The 13,025-nt window shown below is 42.1% G+C and overlaps 1 protein-coding gene across 2 annotated transcripts in view; it reads right to left on the bottom strand.

Annotated features, from left to right (window-relative positions):
* Positions 1–10,315, bottom strand: part of LOC124038229 (tetratricopeptide repeat protein 27-like) — a 35,718-nt gene extending 25,403 nt beyond the window's left edge. For both annotated transcript variants that reach the window (XR_006839331.1, XM_046353824.1), the window contains exons 1-2: positions 9,996–10,315; positions 1,157–1,352 (exon numbers count right to left, since the gene is read on the bottom strand). Coding sequence is in view for 1 of the 2 variants with exons in the window: in XM_046353824.1 (XP_046209780.1) it covers positions 1,157–1,204 (48 nt within the window). In the remaining variant the exon portion in view is untranslated. The remainder of the gene's footprint in view (positions 1–1,156; positions 1,353–9,995) is intronic.
* Between the last annotated feature and the right edge of the window lie 2,710 nt (positions 10,316–13,025).

Below are 13,025 nucleotides of genomic sequence, written 5' to 3'. Positions count from 1 at the left end.
GTGGGTCTATGCCCTGCCAGGGGCCTAATTAGCTTATTTAAATTGACTGATTTCCTTATATGAACTGCAACCCAGTCAAAACTTTTTAAATTGTTGCATGTTGCGTTTCTATATTTATTCATTATTTTAGCAGGCGCTCTAATACAGAGTGACTTACAGGAGCAATTAGGTTGTCTTGCTCAAGGGCACATCGGCAGATAATTTTACCTAGTCGGCTCGGAGATTCAAACCAGCGACCTTTCGGTTACTGGCCCAACGCTCTTAACCACTAGGCTACCTGCCGCTTAACGAAACGAGTAAAGATACGCCCATTTGATTTCCACACCGCGAGTCAGGCCGCCAGCCTTCCAAAGTGGATATGGCCAGCTACTCCAATCCTCACAGCAGGACTCATTCAATAAGATGTCTGGTGTAACGAGGCACAGGTTGGAGGCAAAGAGGAACAAGAACAACGCTGCTTCCCATCTACCTCAGGGCAATTAAAGCCATGCATACATACTGTACACACAGGCTCCTCTGACACATGTAGTTGACTACAATCGTTGTAAGACAAATGGGAGAGCGATAGAGGATTGAAAGCTTATGATACGGAGTGTAGCGACGCTTGCTGTAATACCCCTTCTTCCACAGGCATCCCCATGGGAGAGAAGGAGATGTGAAGCTGTCCTTATTAAAAATGTATAATTCATGGCAGCAGGAAGCTCCACTCGGCACCATTCAGCGAGAAGCATCAGCCCATGCCTGGTAATTCCCATACCCCTTCACTCAATATATATATATTTTTTAAGTCACTGTACTGGCACAACGTTCCTGCCGTCAAGAACTTAACTGTGGCGGGCATCCATTTTTAGGCGTCATCTGGCAGCACAGCTTGGCCTAAACTCAGGTCTAAATCATGGGATGAGGTATTGTTTTCAAGATGAAGTCACGGATAGATTTATTCATTCATAGTGATGTACACTTAAAAAATAAAATATGTGGGCTTGCGTTGAAAGCATAGTAAATCTGGTTTAAAATAAACACTAAATGCAGTAGTCACCAACTCTGGTCCTGGGGAGCTACAGGGTGTGCAGGTTTTTACCCCAACACTAAAACACTTGATTCAATGAATTAAGTAACAGTAACATTGAATAAGGCATCAGCATGAAATCCCTACCCAGATATTGTTTCTACCAGTCAGCCTTGTCCTCCTCTGTGCTGTCATCGAGGTAGGCCAGGACCCGTCTCTTCAGGTAGGCATCAATGGCATCTCCATTGTTGCAGTCTCCTCCACCCAGCAGGTCCAGGACCTGAGGGCTCAGCAGCACCGCCTCAAAGTCCTGTTCAAACGGACTGCAGCACGGGACCCACCTCTGGAAAAGGAATAAGCAGTGAGACACACAAGAAGCTGACAAAGTAACATCTTCAGAGATGTGTTTTCTGTGTGTGCGCATCTGTGATAATGGGTGGATCAAATATGATCGACCATGTAAAAAGTCGTTAGTTCTTCTGACACCATCACAATTTTGCTATTGTGTGTCCATTGATTTTACTTATTTTAATGACACACACACATATATACACTGCTCAAAAAAATAAAGGGAACATTTAAAGAACACAATGTAACTCCAAGTCAATCACACTTCTGTGAAATCAAACTGTCCACTTAGGGAGCAACACTGATTGACAATAAATTTCACATGCTGTTTTGCAAATGGAATAGACAACAGGTGGAAAGTATAGGCAATTAGCAAGACACCCCCAATAAAGGAGTGGTTCTGCAGGTGGGGACCACTTCTCAGTTCCTATGCTTCCTGGCTGATGTTTTGGTCACTTTTGAATGCTGGCTGTCCTTTCACTCTAGTGGTAGCATGAGACGGAGTCTACAACCCACACAAGTGGCTCAGGTAGTGCAGCTCATCCAGGATGACACATCAATGCGAGCTGTGGCAAGAAAGTTTGCTGTGTCTGTCAGCGTAGTGTCCAGAGCATGGAGGCGCTACCAGGAGACAGGCCAGTAAATCAGGAGACGTGGAGGAGGCCTGTAGGAGGGCAACAACCCAGTAGCAGGACTGCTACCTCCGCCTTTGTGCAAGGAGGAGCAGGAGGAGCCCTGCAAAATGACCTCCAGCAGGCCCCAAATATGCATGCGTCTGCTCTAACGGTCAGAAAAAGACTCCATGAGGGTGGTATGAGGGCCCGACGTCCACAGGTGGGGGTTGTGCTTACAGACCAACACCGTGCAGGACGTTTTTCATTTGCCAGAGAACACAAAGATTGGCAAATTCGCCACTGGTGCCCTGTGCTCTTCACAGATGAAAGCAGGTTCACACTGAGCACGTGACAGACGTGACAGTCTGGAGACGCCGTGGAGAACGTTCTTCTGCCTGCAACATCCTCCAGCATGACCGGTTTGGCAGTGGGTCAGTCATGGTGTGGGGTGGCATTTCTTTGGGGGGCCGCACATCCCTCCATGTGCTCGCCAGAGGTAGCCTGACTGCCATTAGGTACAGAGATGAAATCCTCAGACCCCTTGTGAGACCATATGCTGGTGCGGTTGGACCTGGGTTCCTCCTAATGCAAGACAATGCTAGACCTCATGTGGCTGGAGTGTCAGCAGTTCCTGCAAGAGGAAGGCATTGATTCTACGGACTGGCCCACCCGTTCCCCAGACCTGAATCCAATTGAGCACATCTGGGACATCATGTCTCGCTCCATCCACCACGTTGCACCACAGACTGTCCAGGAGTTGGCGGATGCTTTAGTCCAGGTATGGGAGGAGATCCCTCAGGAGACCATCCGCCACCTCATCAGGAGCATGCCCAGGCGTTGTAGGGAGGTCATACAGGCACATGGAGGCCACACACACTACTGAGCCTCATTTTGACTTGTTTTAAGGACATTACATCAAAGTTGGATCAGCCTGTAGTGTGGTTTTCCACTTTAATTTTGAGTGCGACTCCAAATCCAGACCTCCATGGGTTGATAAATTTGATTTCCATTGATCATGTTTGTGTGATTTTGTTGTCAGCACATTCAACTATGTAAAGAAAAAAGTATTTAATAAGAATATTTCATTCATTCAGATCTAGGATGTGTTATTTTAGTGTTCCCTTCATTTTTTTGAGCAGTAATATATATATATAAAAATTACAGTGGCCCAGCCAGTCCACAAGGTGGCGCAGCACCTTTCTTACATTATCTGGTGAGAACCCTGGTGGTCCCAGAACCATTACGACACCGGGGTGGAGAAAATGAAGCATCCCGCTGGAACTAGCCAGCAGATTACGAGCCAGCAGATGCAATCGTGTGTACTTTAAGACAGTGGTTCCCAAACTGTGGGGCAAGAACTGTGGGGGGGGCACGAGGGGTCGGCATGGGGAGCGCGTAGGTCCGGCTTTGAACTTACTCTTGAAAGTTGTAATAGTAGAATGCACAAACGGCAATATTGAAATTAAGTAGTGCATCATCAGTTCCTCTTGTCATGTTAGTCATTGCATACCTTAGAGTGCTATTATAACTTGGGATAATTGATCTAGAAATTTCTGACATGTATGGGCAAATTTAGCTAGCAGACATACGGTTGTAATTATTTTTTTATTAAAATATCACATGAATACACAGGCATGGCAAAATATATAGAATTACAAAAATGGATTTGTACCCAATGTTTTCAGAACTTTTAGTTCCATGACTGATCAAAACTTGATTTCTAATGGCTCCCTCTTGTCTGTCTGCAGCAGACATATGGTGAGTAATGATTAGAACATTGAATCACAAAAATAACAGCACACATATAGAACCATGAAAATCGCAATACATATAGTATCGGCACCTAAGTATCGTAAGGTCCCTGACAATTCCCAGCCCTGCTAGTTAGCAGTGCAGTAGCCATTACAGAACTGCACATTGTTTTGAACAACAAAGGAGCTGATTGGCTGGCACGGCCATTCCAAAATGGCTGATGTGGCTACTGCTAGCTGGCTAGCATGAGGACAAATAGGAATCTGCTGGCTACGCTGCACCATACACTCTGCTTTGCTCCACAACATACCCACTCTCATTCTGTTTCTCACAGATCATTAGTGCAAAACTTCAGTTAATATCCCGGGCGTTTATTGGCTTAAATCACTCAACACAACAGGTTCTTATTAGACAGGCTTCTAGTCAAGCCTGGTGTCTATTTCCTTAAAGCGCACATCTTTTCTTCATTTACAAAGTTCATTGTTTAATTACAGCGTTCACCTCCAAAATGTTTATACATTTCTTCATTTCCTGCAATAATGTGTTATTTACACAATGTCACGTTTGTCTCATTATGACTCTATATTTAAAAACAACCCTTGTCTTAAATGTCTAAGAAAATTGAGAGGAAACCACAACTTAATTAAGTCTATAAATCAATACACTAACTGTTAAATGTGACTGGCTTTATAAAATCATATATATACACACACAGAAATAAGACAGCCGAATTCCGTTGCCTGTTTGAGTGTTTGTTTAATATCCTACTGATTCTGTGAGCTCTAAGCCTCACGCAACCACATGTAAGATAAACAATGTAACAAATTCAGTGTTTTTCATCTGTACTAAAAGCTTTATACTTTGGTGCGTTAGACCAGCCTCTGGTATGAATGAAAAATTGTATTGTTGTGTCAAGTTGCCAGTTGGCAACCCATTCCTTAATGGGATTAATTGATACATAAACAAACGTTACAATAATTCACTGTGATAATTAAGTGATAATTCTTCCGGTGTTCTCCAGGGCAGAGCACGTCACAAAGAGTGAAAAAAAGAAGATAAAAATCAATATATCACAGTAAATAAGGTTATCCACACAATATCTATATCCCAGGAGCAGTAAGAAATAATAATAATTCAAAAACACACTACCAGTCAAAAGTTAGGACACACCTACTCATTCAAGGGTTTTTCTACATTGTAGAATAATAGTGAAGACATCAAAACTATGAAATAATACATATGGAATCATGTATCCAAAAAAAGTGTTAAACCAAAATATATTTTATATGAGATTCTTCAAAGTAACCACCCTTTGCCTAGATGACAGCTTTGCACACTTTTCATTCTCTCAACCAGCTTCCCTGGAATGCTTTTTCAAAAGTCTTGAAGGAGTTCCCACATATGCTGGCTGCTGTTCCTTCACTCTGCGGTCCAACTCAACCCAAACCATCTCAATTGGGTTGAGGTCGGGTAAATAATAATAATAATAATAAATGCCATTTAGCAGACGCTTTTATCCAAAGAGACTTACAGTCATGTGTGCATACATTCTACGTATGGGTGGTCCCGGGGATCGAACCCACTACCCTGGCGTTACAAGCGCCATGCTCTACCAACTGAGCTACAGAAGGACCACCAAAATCTGGAGGCCAGGTCATCTGATGCAGCACGCCATCACTTTCCTTCTTGATAGCCCTTACACAGCCTGGAGATGTGTTGGGTCATTGTCCTGTTGAAAAACAAATGTCCCACTAAGCGCAAACCAGATGGATGGTGTAACGCTGCAGAATGCTGTGGTAGCCATGCTGGTTAAGTGTGCCTTCAATTCTAAATAAATCACAGACTGTGTCACCAGCAAAGCACCACCACACCACCTCCTCCATGCTTTATGGTGGGAACCACACATGCGGATATCATCCGTTAATCAACTCCGCGTCTCACAAAAGACACAGGAGTTGGAACCAAAAATCTCAAATTTGGACTCATTAGACCAAAGGACAGATTTACACCGGTCTAAAGTCCATTGCTCGTGTTTCTTGGCCCAAGCAAATATCTTCTTCTTATTGGTGTCCTTTAATAGTTGTTTCTTTGAAGCAATTCGACCATGAAGACCTGATTCACACAGTCTCCTCTGAACAGTTGTTGAGATGTGCCTGTTACTTGAACTCCGAAGCATTTATTTGGGCTGCAATTTCTGAGGCTGGTAACTCTAATGAACTTATCCTCTGCAGCAGAGGTAACTCTGGGTCTTCCTTTCCGGTCCTCATGAGAGCCAGTTTCATCATAGCGCTTGATGGTTTTTGTAACTGCACTTGAAGAAACATACAAAGTTCTTGAAATTTTCCAGATTGACTGAACTTCATGTCTTAAAGTAATGATGGACTGGATCAAAATATATTTTGATTTAACACTTTTTTGGTTATTACATGATTCCATACATGTTATTTCATGGTTTTGATGTCTTCCCCATTTTTCCACAATGTAGAATAAAAGTCTAAATAAAAAGAGAAATCCTGGAATGAGAAGATGGGTCAAAACTTTTGACTGGTACTGTATAAGTATATAATATACATATATACCATATATTGGTATTATTTATAATTGATTTAGTGTTGTTTACATTGTTCCAATTTGTCTGAAAAAGTATATTTATAATAACCCTCCTTTTTCCTTGAACTCCTTATTGTTATTGTTATTATTATGATTATCATTACAATAATAAGTCATGTAATTCTCATTAGTAGGTTTAGTATAGCAGCCTTGCATAACCAGCATCAAGCTGTAGGTCTAAGAGCGGAATCCTGTTGAGTCTTAATACCCTCACTTACTTAGGCCTATATTTCAATACTTACAGTCCATTTGGAAAGTTTTCAGACTCCAAGACTTTTTCCACATTTTGTTACGTTACAGCCTTATTCTAAAATGGATTAAATCGTTTTCCCCCCCTCATCAATCTACACACAATACCCCATAATGATAAAAGCTATAACAGGTTTAGACATTCTTGCTAATTTATAAAAAATAATACCACATTCACATAAGTATTCAGACTCTTTACTGTGAGCAAGCTTTTGGGTGTTGGAAGGGCGTTGCTGAAGGGGGGAGGAATTTTGATTGATAAAGATAAGTGTAGCTAGTCTCGGCCTGGTATAATTGCATTTAATGCAATTGGTGTGCTACGCTTCAGCTTCTCTCCAGCTTTCATTAGTTCTTTATTTGAACAGGGATGCCTGTGGTGCTCATTAGCATTGATTGCATTGTGCTCACCTGATGGGAGTGAGGAAAGGCCTGAGAGACAGAGAGAGAGAGAGTAATGGGAAGGAGGAGAGGCTGGGTGTGCAGTAAAAGAACTGGTAAACCTGAGCAAACTAAAACATCCCTGCAAGCTGACAGACATGTGCGGCAGGTAGCCTAGTGGTTAAGGGCATTGGGCCAGTAACCGAACAGTTGCTAGTTCGAATCCCGAGCTAAATAATTATACAAATGAAATAAAAAATAAATTAATCAAACACGCAGTGCAGTATGCATCCCAAAAATCTCTCCTTGCTCCTGAAGTGTGCACTTCTTCACAACTGCCAACAAAAATATAATCCATGATGGGTAGTGAACAAGTGCACCAGGATTTTGGGAGAAAGGAGAGATTATTGGGACAAATGTTTTCAATACACAATGTCATAGTAGAAATCAAGAAAACCAATCATACATTCCTAACTGTCTTGTCATTTCAATATAAAGCCATGTGTTTTGAGACTGATACTCAATGACAACCTGACATGCACCAAATGCTATTCTATTTCAGATTTGTCAGGGAACAACAGAACAGCAATTATGGAAAACAATTCGACCTCAAAATTAGACAATTCATAAAATGGTTCTCACATTAAGCAGTCCTTAATGTAAGGCACATCAATATGAATTCCCCAAGGCCTCAATATTCAAGTAACATTTAATCTATTACATTAGCGTAGATTTCGTAACTAGTCAGTGCAACAGCCTCATCTCTCTCCTACAAGCACACACACGGGAACAGGAAGGTAACTAGCTACATTGTGTCATCGGTGTGAACTTGTTGGATTTAAACAACAAAATACTTGCAGTGTAATGAAACAGGGCTAACGCTTAATTCACAATATATCATTTCAATCCAGTCTGATGTCAAAAATAGCAGAGAAGTTAAGTCTTAAAATCACAGCCTAGTTTGCTTTATCCAAATATGACCAAAATATGTCACGTCTATTCCGACAACAGCCCAGACAACCATTACTTAGTTAGTGCTACATCACTTAACACAGCTACTGTGACATCAGTGACTGGATGATGGGCGAGAATTATATGACAGGACTGATTATTGTGCAAAGCCAGTGACCTCGGATTTAGCACAAATGAGCATATATACATACATAAATAAAATAGCCGAGCATACATACATGTCAAGAAAATACCCGAGCATATAGCCGCAGTGCATGGTGATTGTCCAGAGAGACTTAACGTTTTCCCGTCACCGGGGCTGGGTGCTTGCCCCACGTGCGTGGCCGCAGCCTCAATGCAGTAAATTGACAAAAGAGTGTTCAGCGAAAGAGCCTGACAGCAATTAACTCACTATTGCTGCCTCTCATATTATTATATAATGTAGCAAGAAAACATTACAGAGACCAAAGCTACTCGTTAGTTTTGCTAGACATCTAGCTCCGGGTAAATTCCGGTGGAAATGTGCAAGTTATCACAGGCTGCTCGCACACTTGTGTTGTGAACAACATTAGCATGAGCAAAAGTAGTGGGATCTCCAGTTGGCCTTCAAAATAAAAGTAAATGTCCCCCCCCATTGCAAACGGTAAAAATAGTGGAATCATGCCACGATTGGATTAGTTAATCCTAAACAAGGTTGGAACATTAAGTAAATTAAACAAAATTACAATTATTTAATTGTACACAAAAAAAGTTTAAAATATGTTGGAAATTGAACTGTGGATGTATTAAGACTTCACATATACATATAATACCTACAACGCTAATATTTGTGAAAACTCCTCAGTTGTGTTATGTGAGTGCCACTGAGTAGGCTGATCCATAGGTAAGATGTACATTGCAATATGTACAGTAAGGGCTCCCGAGTGGACAGTGGTCTAAGACACTGCATCTCAGTGCAAGAAGAGGCGTCACTACAGCCCCTGGTTTGAATCCAGGCTGCATCACATCTGGCTGTGATTGTGAGCCTGGGTAGGCAGTCATTGTAAATAAGAATTTGTTGGGAACACTTTCCAAGTTAAATAAAGGTTAAATAAATAAATACAAATAAAATTGTCCAATGCACATAATAGGCCGAATAGTGTGGTTATTTCTCACAGGTAAAGTCCCTCACTAAAAGCTGCAAAGCTAATGTTTGTGTAAACTCCTTAGAATTGTAACTGAGTAGGCTGGTAAAGCTGTACGTACATTGCAATATATTGTAATTCTGAAATCTAATACATGCAGTGCAATTTCAACAGGTTTTTTGTTCGTTTTTTGTCCAATTTAACTAATTGTCTTGTGGAATTTATATAAAATTCCTACCTTGTTTAGCATTATCTAGTCTAATTGTGGCATGATATCACAATGTTTAACCTTTGCAAGTGTCAATGGGGGACTTTTATTTTGCAGGATAACCGCCGATTACACTATTGTTGCTGCTTATGTTGTTCACGGCACACTGGTGGCTCACACGAAGGCAGTAGGAGGGTGAGATGTGGCACAAGCCTCGGGCGAACTAGTTACCGATATAACAACATTGTGACTAACGTAACTAGCTATAGTTGGGTTTAAAAGTAACAGTATGAGTCTATGATATTAATATTCAGTCAATTGCACGTGCCAAAATTGGACTACTCTGCGGTGTAGTGAGCTACTACTCCATTCTCGGCTCGTGTTAACCGTTAAAGTTAGATTCTAAGGTGTCTCCCACAAATTGACAGCTAGTTGTTTCCAACCTGTGTTGTCATAAACTAACTATTAAGTTTCAAGGAATCAGAACACGTTGCCCAAATATTTAACATTTAAACATTCCACATTCAAATTACGCTATCACACCATTGACAACCCGATTGACAGTGGCTAACTGCGAGCCATGCATTTCTTCGTCTCCACATTATTTTAGTTAGCTAGCTACTCATTAGCTGAACGTATTAGCCACCAGCGTTATTTGTGACGGTAGCTACAATACTCACAAAACTAGGTAAACTACATAAATGTACAATTTGATTTATACTGCTTGTCGAATAAATTATTAATAATCTCACCTGCAGCGCTGAAAACATTCTGCTTCCATTCAGTTGCCTCGCCGCTTGGTTGCAGAAAACCCCGGAGCACGGGAATCTCAGCGTCCCGCAACATCCCCAAATGTGATTTGCAAGCAGTCTGACAATGAAGTCAATACTGTTTCCAACCGGGATCGGCATAATTGTAAATTGACAATATATACCCTTACTGCTGTAATGTAGGTTATTTCAAGTCAATGGTATACATTTGTGTATTTCAACCCATGTACTGTGAGTGACATCAGTGTGCTGCCATGACAGATAGTCATTGCATCATGGGAAACCTAATAAGGAGGGTGCTGGCATTGATACTTTTCTAATATCTCTGGTGCTGGTCGTGCAAGTGACTTTGGTGCCTGTGAAGAACAGCTGCCTCACAGGTTGATGCTTTGCGCCACTGCTGCCGCACAGGCTGATGTTTAACCAACTCCGCCCATTCTTTCCCAGCCAATCAAATGAATGCTGCCTCACAAGCTGATGAGAGAGTGGTGAGGAGGAGGAGTCTACAATGTCCAGAATGGCTTCGCCATTCAGTGTCTGTATTCAGGGTTCACTCAAACAGCGTTTTAAGCTTTGTTTTAATATTTACAATCTCTGCTGATTTCAGGATTGTATATCGATTTGCTCTCCTTACATTGAAGTTTTCTGATTTATGCCTTTCATCTCTGAATTGTTTGCTCAAACTTTTCGTCACCAGCTCCTGATATCAGGGCATAAAAACTACAAATCTGTAAGAATTATCTGGGCGCACATGCGCACTAAGGCTCAAACTCGTTTCCATGGTTTTCTCTGGCTAAACTAGCCGGCTAGGTTAACTATAGTTTCCTCATTGCCAAACTTCATAAATACTGCACCCTCAACTTCAAAACTCCATATGGTAGTCATACAACCATTTAACTAAGAAATTCGCTGGAAATACAAATGTAACATTATTTATTGTTTTGTTGAACGGAGGATATGTATGCGGAGGATATCGTTGCTACTTAACGCTTTTGAGATCCACCGGCGTCAATGGCGTAGGGTTAGCAGGACGTTTCTGGCTGTTCTTTGAACTGTGGGCAGCCTGTCCCCACTTGGCTCTTTGGGATATGTAGATACACTATATATACAAAAGTATGTGGACACCTCTTCAAATTAGTGGTTTTGGCTATTTCAGCCACACCCATTGCTGACAGGTTTATAAAATCGAGCGCACCGCCATGCAATCTCCATATGCAACATTGGTAGTAGAATGGCCTTACTGAAGAGCTCTGTAAGGCCATGGTCTGGGGCTGTTTCTCATGGTTCGGGCTAGGCCCCTTAGATCCAGTGAAGGGAAATCTTAACGCTACAGCATACAATGACATTCTAGACAATTCTGTGCTTCCAACTTTGTGGCAACATTTAGGGGAAGGCCCTTTCCTGTTTCAGCACTACAATCTCCCCCCGTGCACAAAACGAGGTCCATACAAATGGTATGATGAGATCGGCGTGGAATAACTTGACTAGCCTGCACAGACCTGACTTCAACCCCATCATACACCTTTGGTATGAATTGGAACGACGACTGCAAGCCAGGCCTAATCACCCAACATCAGTGCCTAACCTCACTAATGCTCTTGTGGCTGAATGGAACCAAGATCCCGCAACTGTTATAGCAGCAAAGGGGGGACCAACTCCATATTAATGCCCATGATTTTGGAATGAGTTGTTTGGTGAGCAGGTGTCAACATACTTTTGGTCATGTTGTGTATGTACACAGTCTTGTACACTTAACCTTTTTTAAACAGACTATTGTTTTTGTTGATTAAATCCGACTTTATTAATATAATGAGTAATCCAGGAATGTCACAAGTTAACTGACAGGAGAATACTTGAGAAAATTGCAACTACAGAGCGCAATGACTACAATGAATGGCTAAACCGACACAAAGGGTCAGCAGAGATCCTCCTCCTTACCACTCTATACCCAAATAATGTTGTTGACTCGTCCTATACTCGTATTTGTGGCCAAAGCATACATTTGAGAAAACAGTACAAATAAACAGTAAATATAAATGCTTGCTATTTCCTCATAGAAGCTGATGTCATTCTGAGTGGGATGAGCTGGCCGGTATACACCTGTAGAAAAGGCCCATGGAGTTGGTGGAATACTCCTTTAATTAATTGCCATTTACTCAGCTGGGCCAGGGACGCTTTAATTAGGTCAGGTGGAAATGTCCTACAGATCTCAACTCTATAAAAGGAGGAAATTGCCATCGCCTGATCTCGCTGCTTTCTCTTCCCTAAATCCATCTGATCCAGAAGTTCTGTGCGTCCACCACAGACTACCCAGTAAATATACCAATTTATGGTTAAAGGAATTCCTGCCTCAGTCTCATACATTCCTCTGTCACCTGACACGTGACCACCTGTTCACCTTCACTGTCAGTCATCCTACCTGTCCAGCTACCCACACAGATTTCACTAATCTTTCAATGGTCCTTTGAGCCGGATGATGACTGAACCAAAGACAGGTGAAAAGGAAATGGAGGCGGAGAGGGGAGAATTGTCTCCACTGGAAGGAAGAAGAGAGGAGGAGAGAGCAGCTGAGGGAAAGGTCTTGGAACAAAGGAAATATCCAGGAGCTAAGCCTAAAGCAACAAAGGCTTCATCCTCAACCACCAGCAGCACCAGAAGAACGAGGCAAGCACCTGGTTATCTTAAGGACTATGTGGTCGAGGTTCCGACATCAAAGGGCAAGCCCACCAGAGCTCAAAGAGTTGATGGATCAACTATATGTTTCAGCCATCAACCATCCCCTCTGAGCCAAGGACCGGAAACTGCTTTGGAGCAGGAAAGTGGTCTACGTGAGGAACCTATGGATGAGGTAACTCCCACTGCACAGGTCGACCAGCTTCCAGAGGCGGGCTCCGCTCACCCCTTAACTAATGGGAAATCATCGAAGCACTCTAGACGGAGTGGGAGTTCGACCAGTGGATACCCCTTTGGAAGTGGCCATGGCAGCCGCCATTCACTAGCCCTCAGCAATTC

Source organism: Oncorhynchus gorbuscha, linkage group LG06 (genome assembly GCF_021184085.1).
Source record: "Oncorhynchus gorbuscha isolate QuinsamMale2020 ecotype Even-year linkage group LG06, OgorEven_v1.0, whole genome shotgun sequence".
Taxonomy (NCBI): domain Eukaryota; kingdom Metazoa; phylum Chordata; class Actinopteri; order Salmoniformes; family Salmonidae; genus Oncorhynchus; species Oncorhynchus gorbuscha.
This window is presented reverse-complemented; position numbering and strand designations above follow the sequence as displayed.